We start from the raw sequence: 8,547 nt of genomic DNA on the forward strand, positions 1-8,547 counted from the left end.
CATTCATCCCTTCATTTAGTCACCCAGTCAAGCTTACAAAATGCCTGAAAAGTGGCAAGACAGAATCCCTTCTTTTAAGGAACTCAAGAGTCCAGCAGGGAAGTCATGATAGGTCCATAAGTAATTACACCTTGAAGTAGAAAATTATGGCTTTTGTATATAAGGGCCAGTTAGAGATTTATTCATCCATATCACACACACTGAGAATCTGCTATGTGCTGGACCCCGTGCCCAGCACTGGGAATAAGTGAGAGGTAAATGTGGTACAGTCTAGTCATCATCTAATGGGGGAGACAGAAATTTAAATAAATTATTGCAGTTGTTAGGGATTAAATTATGATTTTAAAAACATGAAAAAAAGTACATACACAGAGTAGAAGAGATGAACTGTGTTCAAAACAGGGGGCAGAGGCAGAACTGGGTAACCTCTGAGCTGCCAAAGCGGGAAGGAGCACAGAAGATGTGTGATGGCAATTCAGGAGTGCATATTTTCTGGTGAATGGGGGAAGGCTTCATGGAAGAGGGGGCACATGAGCTGGCACTTTTCAATAGGTAGGTTTTAGAGAGGGGAGCATTGGAATAGAGAGATCCTGGACGCCTAGAAGCCAGTTGCCAGGTAATTATAGTAGGACAGGTGGTGAGGACCTAGATAGTGAGGCAGTGGGGGATGGAGAAGAGGGAGGAATGTCAGAGATGACTGCTTCAGTGTGGACAAGTCAAAGGGAAGCCAAGTATTGTGAATCTGGGCAACTGGGGGGGATAGTAATGAATTCAGCTCTTTCTTAAAGCTCCCCCAAAGAGTGCCTGATGGTGCCTTGGTCATTTGAGATGGGGAGGTGGGGCCCCACGGGGTATTCTGGCCCAGGAGCACCACAGGAAGCTTGAAATGGCCAAGTTATGCTGCTGTGCTCTGAAGATCAGCGAGATCTGGGAGCATCACCATGAAAAGACTGGTCAGGCTCCTGGACACCCCAGCCCAGTTTCATCTTTCATTCATCACACATTCGCTGAGCTTCTACTCTGTGCCAGGTCATGCTGGGAAACCAATCTGGTGACCTTAGGCTCAAAGGATCTCAGATTAAGAGGGAAGCTCTCCTGATTACTCCTTCTACACTGCTTCTTACAGTGTGACAAGTGTTAAGGGCGACAGGTACAAGAAAGGGTAGTTGGTTCTGTCTGGGGATGAGGGCAGGCTTCCCAGAGGAGGTGAATTTTCAGCTGAAGCTCTCAGGATGGGCAGGCTTCTTCCGGTTGTGGGAGTTGACGTTTCAGGTGAAGGGAACAGCTTTCCCCCTGAGTTCTGCTGAAATTCAGACTTCTTCCAGAGCTACCAGAAAAACATCCAGTGGGAAATCATTTCTCCAGCCTCCTGCAGGGGCCGCTGCTGCCCCAGGCTGAGGCTGCCACCTCCGGACTCAGCCGGTCCTTCCCAACAAAACTCAGGAGTCTGTCTTTGCTGGGGTAGTGGTGAGGTAGACCCTGGACCTGCCTCCATTGAAGGCGTGGGCTCGGGGGTGGCAGTGCCCCCTGAAGCCTGAAGAAATCATCTGAGCTCCGTCAGTGGCACTTGGGGGGAGGGGTGTAGTGGGTACAGATATTTTTCTGTCTCTGGGTCACCACAAGTTTATTAAAATAAAAGCAACTGTGGGTAAATGCTGCCATCTGTTCTGCCACGCCCCCAACAACAAATCAGGCCCCAGACTAGACGCAGGAGTTGAAACTGCTTTAAAACACCCCAAGGACTTAACTGAAAACCCACACTCCCCATGCTTCTGGGGCTTAAGATCTTGAGCTCATTCCTCAGTATCTCTCCTCAGGAAGGTGGGGTGGGCTGCCCCTGGAGGTGGAGGTGAAGACCCCTAGTCTGCTCCACGGACTGAGAGGCCCCCTAAGCCCAGAGCCCTGCCGCGGGGCTCTGTGCCAAGAGCCCCCGTGAGCCATGGCCTCGAAAGGGCAGCGGCGATTTTTTTCACATAAATATATCGCACTTAAATGAGTTTAGACAGCATGACATCAGAGAGTAATTAAATTAGTTTGGGTTGGAATTCCGTTTCCAATTCCTGAGTTCAGGTTTGTAAAAGATTTTTCTGAGCACCTGCAGGCGTGTGTGTGTGTGTGTGTGTGTGTGTGTGTGTGTGAAGTATTTTCACTGGAAAGGATTCAAAACTTAAAAAAAAAAAAAAAACTGGAGCACACAGGCAGCATTACGCCATTCTTCCTTCTTGGAAAAATCCCTCAGCCTTATACAAGCCTCCTTCAAGCCCTCAGTCAGTTGTGCAGGAGAAAGGGGGCGGTCGGCTTTCTCCTTTCAAGAACGAGTTATTTTCAGCTGCTGACTAGAGACGGTGCACGTCTGGATACGAGAGCATTTCCACTATGGGACTGGATACAAACACACGCCCGGCAGACTTAAAGAGTCTCAGACTGAGGAGAAAGCCTTTCCTTCTGCTGCTCCCGCTGCTGCTGCTGCTGCTTTTGAGGGTCCACTCGGTTCATGGTTTTTCCTGCCAAACCAGAGGCACCTTCGCTGCTGCTGCCCTTCTCTCTGGTGTCATTCAGCGGCTGGCCAGAGGATGAGACTCCCCAAACTCCTCACTTTCTTGCTTTGGCACCTGGCTTGGCTGGACCTGGAATTCATCTGCACTGTGTTGGGTGCCCCTGACTTGGGCCAGAGACCCCAGGGGGCCAGGCCAGGCTTGGCCAAAGCAGAAGCCAAGGAGAGGCCCCCTCTGGCCCGGAGCATCTTTAGGCCGGGGGGTCACAGCTATGGTGGGGGGGCCGCCAGTGCCAGGGCAAAGGGGGGCACCGGGCAGACAGGAGGCCTGACACAGCCCAAGAAGGATGAACCCAAAAAGCTGCCCCCCAGATCGGGTGGCCCTGAACCCAAGCCAGGACACCCTTCCCAGACAAGGCAGGCGGCAACGCGGACGGTGACCCCAAAAGGACAGCTTCCTGGGGGTAAGGCACCTCCAAAGGCAGGATCCGTCCCCAGCCCCTTCCTGCTGAAGAAGGCCAGGGAGACGGGGCCCCCTCAAGAGCCCAAGGAGCCGTTCCGCCCGCCCCCCATCACGCCCCACGAATACATGCTCTCGCTGTACAGGACGCTGTCCGATGCTGACAGAAAGGGAGGCAACAGCAGCGTGAAGTTGGAGGCTGGCCTGGCCAACACCATCACCAGCTTTATTGACAAAGGGCAAGGTGAGGGGGTGGGGTGGCAGGGGCACGGCTGAGAGGGAGGGGCATCTGCATGGGCGGAGGGGCCTTTCAGAGCCCCGACACTGCACCGGTGGGAGGTAGTGTGTGCATCGGCCTGGAGTGGTATCTGGGACTTACCTCCCACGTTCCCGGTCCCAGGCTGCTGGCGCGTCAGAGCCAATTCTTGCAAGGTGCACAGGGGGTTACTGAGCCCGAAGAGGAGACAAGACCTGCCAGGTGGTGGCAGAGTTGGGGACCATACTTTAAGACTCTTACCAGGCCATGCTCTGTTCTGAGGTGGGTTGGCCAGACTTTCCAGGCTCCAGAGGTTTGTAGGTTTTCTCAGATGGCAGAGAGAGAAATTAATCGCTAGATTCCCGTGGTTCTGCAAATTTGCCTTCAGGCTAGGGCCAGAGGAGGCAGGATGGGTGAAGACAGTAAATGGGGCATCTTGGAGTCGCGGGATGACATTTAAAAGTATGGTGTGGGGGTGGGGGGCTGGGGGGTGGCAGACTTAGCAGCAGCAGGGCAGAAATCCTCAGACAAGGGGACTAACTCACAATGTGACCTTAAGAGAGTCCCTTTTCCCTGTGGGGTCTCGGTTTCCCCATCTGCACAACTCTATGGCGGTTGGGCCGGGGGATTTCTGAGAGTCCTTCAAAAATGAACACTTTATATCCTGTTCTAAACACAGATCATTTTTACTGTCAACCCGGGAGGGAGGGTAGCCATTCCCCTCACCTCACCCTATGCTCACCTAGCGCTACTGTTTTGACTTTTCCCTCCCCACTTGCTGTGTGATCTCAGCAAGTCGCTTCCCCTCTCAGGGCCTCAGTTTCTCTGTAAGTGTGAAGAGGGAGATGGATTACTCATTGCCAGGGTTGCCTGCAGCTCTTACGCTCTGGTTCCGTGAGGCTTGGGACTTCGGCTGGCAGGGTGGGGGAGGGGGCGGAGATGGGGAGAGGCTCCTCATTAGAGCTGGCCCGTGGGGGAATGACACGGTGGGAGGAACCAGGAGGCGGCAGGTCTGGCTGGGGTGGGGGAGGTGGCCTGGCTGCCTGCCCAGCCAGGGAAAGCTGTGACCCCTTGGGGGCTCATAAAATAAGTCCTTGTGCCCCCCAGCTCTAAGGGAGCTTGCAGAGGGGGAGATGGGGAGTTTAAAGGCCTAATTAGTCACCTTCTAGAGCAACGTATGAATGCTTCCCAATGGCAAATTGGTATTTAAGAAGGAGGGTATACTGATTTGGACACACTACAGAGTTTCTCACACACACAGCCTTATATTTATACACGCATGCTGAATCACACACACATGTACACATGTGAACACACACCTTCTTACATGTCCACACAGAATCGTCTTGCATGCACACGCACATATACATATCTTTCAAATATTGACGCAAGCGCAATCATACACGCACGTCACTCATTATACTTTATCTTTCTTATTCACATATAAGCCCGTTATTCACATATACGCACGCACGCACACACACACGCTCATACACGCAGCAGGATAAGACATGTACACAACAAAATCATCAGACTAGGAAGCCGGGGAAATTGGATTGTAGCTTTATCGTTAACTATCTGTGTGAACTTACAAAAGTCACTTGCCCTCTCTGTGCCTCATCTGTAGAATGGGAACACCAAGATCTTCCTTAAGGTGGAGTGGGAGCAGCTCAGGATTGGGTATAAGATGTTCTACAGTAGAGTTCCAACTCTGCTTTTTCCTAGCTGGGTGATCTGGGGCAAGTCACCTAACTCCTCTGAGCCTCAGATTCCTCCTCTGGAAAAAATAGAGCTAATTATAATACCCACTCCACCTATCTCTCCAATGAAGATATCATATAAGATAATAGCTGGGGAGGGATAGCAAGAGGCAGTTCTAAGGCTGATGCATCTCTGATATGCATTGTCATTGACACAAACACCCGGAATTGTTCAAATCACCACAGCCACATCTACGGAAAAACAACCCTACTTGGTCTGCTGTTTAGGAAGCTCCCTTATTTTGAAAAAGGCTCTCAGTGGTTTGGGTCTTGGCCTCTGTCAGAGTAGGGGAGAGGTTAAAGAAAGCTGTCTCCAGAGGGGAGAGAGCTGTAGCCCTCCCCTGAGGCCCCGAGGTGACTGGCTCTCTTGGTGAGGTTGCAGGGAATGACTTCTGGGTGTTCTCTCTAGATGACCGAGGTCCTGTGGTCAGAAAGCAGAGGTACGTGTTTGACATTAGTGCCCTGGAGAAGGATGGGCTGCTAGGGGCCGAACTGCGGATCTTGCGGAAGAAGCCCTCGGACACGGCCAAGCCAGTGGCCCCTGGCATCGGGCGGGCTGCCCAGCTGAAGCTGTCCAGCTGCCCCAGCGGCAGGCAGCCGGCAGCCTTGCTGGATGTGCGCTCCGTGCCAGGCCTGGACGGATCTGGCTGGGAGGTGTTCGACATCTGGAAGCTCTTCCGAAACTTTAAGAACTCGGCCCAACTGTGCTTGGAGCTGGAGGCCTGGGAACGGGGCCGGGCCGTGGACCTCCGTGGCCTGGGCTTTGACCGGGCGGCCAGGCAGGTCCACGAGAAGGCCCTGTTCCTGGTATTTGGCCGCACCAAGAAACGGGACCTGTTCTTTAATGAGATTAAGGCTCGCTCGGGTCAAGATGATAAGACGGTGTACGAGTACCTGTTCAGCCAGCGGCGAAAAAGGCGGGCCCCGCTGGCCACGCGCCAGGGCAAACGGCCCAGCAAGAACCCCAAGGCCCGCTGTAGTCGGAAGGCGCTGCATGTCAACTTCAAGGACATGGGCTGGGATGACTGGATCATCGCGCCCCTTGAGTACGAGGCCTTCCACTGCGAGGGGCTATGTGAGTTCCCCTTGCGCTCCCACCTGGAGCCCACGAACCATGCAGTCATCCAGACCCTGATGAACTCCATGGACCCTGAGTCCACACCACCAACCTGCTGCGTGCCCACACGACTGAGTCCCATCAGCATCCTCTTCATTGACTCCGCCAACAACGTGGTCTATAAGCAGTATGAGGACATGGTCGTGGAGTCTTGTGGCTGCAGGTAGCAGCATTGGCCCTCTGTCTTCCTGGGTGGCACATCCTAGGATGCTGGTCACAAGGGCCCGTCCCTGCACTCCCGAAATCAGAGAGATTGGGAGGCAGCACCCAGGAGCATCTACCTGGCCTGCGTGAAAGGGGCTTCCAACAGCCTTGCTCTTACTCTCTGAGTAGGACTGGGTTCAAGGTTCCTTTCTATCCACAAGTCCCCTTGTCTGAGGATTTCTGCCCTGCTGCTGCTCTGACTGGCAGAGACAGACCCAGGGAGACAGACTGAATGGGACTGAGACCCAGGAGACCTTGATTTCCAATGAGACTCAGCCCTCAACCTCTCCTTACCTGGGCCTTTTTGGCTTCCGGACTCTCCAGGGAGGGCTCCCCTTGGGAGAGCCCACAGGTGCTGCCCTCTCCTTGAATCACCACTGTGCCTGGTGATTTCCTGCCCCTGGGACAGATGAGATGCTGATTGGGCAGGGGTGGGCCGGAGGGGGTGAGGGCGTGGGCCGGGGTGAGGAGTGTGAGGCTGTTAGACTGTTAGATGAAAATGTACATTGATGAGATAAAAAGCAAAACTGTTACTAAAACTGTGGCAAATTTCTTGTTTACTCCAGGGGACCCAGTGACCCCTCAAAGAATGACTGGCCCAGGGAAGGGAGGTGGGTTGCCTGAAGCAAAACAGGAGAGTACAGGCTGAGGAGGGCCAATGCCACCTCTAACCCCATTCCCGTTCCTTCCAACGGCCCGTTGGTCTGGAGCTCCGTCTGCTCCTCTGGGGCCTGGCAATAGACTTGACATTCCTTAGTCAAGCTTGTTGCCTCAGAAATGGATCCTTACATGGGAGGGACATTGGGAATTTCATTTCCTCTAAAATCATTCCCACTTCTTTCACCTATTTGCACCCCACCCCCCCACATACTCACAGAATCAACTGGCCACCATTTAGAGGGCCTTTCTGTGGAGAACCTGGGCTGCCAGGGATCTCCTCCTCCCCTGTTGGGGCATCTTCTTCTTGCCACTGACCACTGTTCCTTGAATGATCTTGTCTGTGACCCTGCTACCCTCCAGTTTGGCACTTTTACCAGTCCTCCCTCCTCATCCATCACCTCCTACCCCTCACCCCAGCTCCAGAAACAGAGTTGGAGTCCCTCCCCTTTACATTATACGTTATGCAAATATATAACTACACATTAGATAAGTCACCTCCCCACTAGCCTTGGACAGACCAATGCCAGACACATCCTGACAATGGTTCCTGTTGGGGCTTGGCCCAGAGTAGATGCCCACTTCCCTTTATCCACTAGAATCCTTAGGGAGGGCATGAGGCACTAACGCTTAGAAGGGGAACAGAGCCCTCTGGTAGGGAAATTTGGTCATGCAAGTCTTCATTCTAAGGGCTCAGGACCAGACTCTGCCTGGCTGAAGAGAGGGAGGACCAGGGGAAGGGAGTCTAGGCCTCTGCTTCCCACCCAGGGGGCCTCAACATTTTCCCCACCTCTCTCCAGCTGGGTCTTTGATTCCCAGGGCTCCTAGCCAAAGCTGTTTCAACAGTAGGGATGCCTGCCCAGCTATGGGCAGGTCTTGTGTCCCTTTCCTGTAGGCCTGAAACCTGGGTTGTCAGGACCTGAAACAAGAGCCCAGCGCAGGGGGCAGCCTACCTTTGAGCTGCCTTTCTGGTTTGGAGGCCATTACCTGTCCCTGAGGGGCCAGTCTGCACCTGGAGCCTAGCCCTCCCTGGCCAGGCTTCGTTGTGTTTGGCCGGTGGCAGGCCTGTGAGCTCTGACAGTAAACAAAGGAGCTGCCACAGCAGACAGAGTTCTGGTGTGGGAGGGGAGAGCGGGCCTGGAGGCAGTGATGGGGAAGCCAACCAGGGGCCTGTGGACACAGGGATAGCAGTGGAGAAGCAGGGGGGCTGGAAACTGAGGGGGGAGAGAGAGAGAGGCAGAGGATGAAGAGGTCACAGGTGGGGCTGACTCCTACACGCATTGATTTTCTGACAGCCTGGAGTGGCACCCTGCCTGAGCCCTGTCAGAGGGCTTCCTGTCATCTCAGCCCCCGTGCACTTCCTGCTGCAGACCTGGGCACTGCATTGACTGTTGTGGTCTGGCTTGGTACCTAGGAGCTTCCTCTCCCACCTCAACCTGCCCTAGAACTTGCTTTCACAAAAGAGCCACTCAGACTTCGTGCCCTCCCCGCTTTCCTCCCCAGACTATGGGGATCCAATCAGATCAGTGTGGGAAACAGCCCTTCTATCCTAACCATCCGGTCAGCTGCCTCCTTGGACAACGATCTCTACTGGGCATC

The 8,547-nt window shown here is 53.8% G+C and overlaps 1 protein-coding gene across 1 annotated transcript; it reads left to right on the forward strand.

Annotated features, from left to right (window-relative positions):
- Positions 1-2,225: 2,225 nt before the first annotated feature.
- GDF5 (growth differentiation factor 5) lies at positions 2,226-6,930 on the forward strand. Its single transcript, XM_006746909.3, has 2 exons — positions 2,226-3,198; positions 5,380-6,930. The coding sequence occupies exons 1-2, from the start codon at positions 2,574-2,576 to the stop codon at positions 6,252-6,254; spliced, it is 1,500 nt and encodes a 499-aa protein (XP_006746972.1). The 5' UTR covers positions 2,226-2,573; the 3' UTR covers positions 6,255-6,930.
- Positions 6,931-8,547: the final 1,617 nt, after the last annotated feature.

Source organism: Leptonychotes weddellii, chromosome 10 (assembly GCF_054177405.1).
Source record: "Leptonychotes weddellii isolate Sample4059 chromosome 10, ASM5417740v2, whole genome shotgun sequence".
In the NCBI taxonomy this organism is placed as follows: Eukaryota; Metazoa; Chordata; class Mammalia; order Carnivora; family Phocidae; genus Leptonychotes; species Leptonychotes weddellii.

Bases quoted from the DNA above. Each gene is read 5' to 3' on its own strand.
- GDF5 (XM_006746909.3), top strand. From the start codon at position 2,574: ATGAGACTCCCCAAACTCCTCACTTTCTTGCTTTGGCACCTGGCTTGG. The intron at 3,199-5,379 runs GTGAGGGGGTGG...TGTTCTCTCTAG, and splicing joins CTTTATTGACAAAGGGCAAG to ATGACCGAGGTCCTGTGGTC.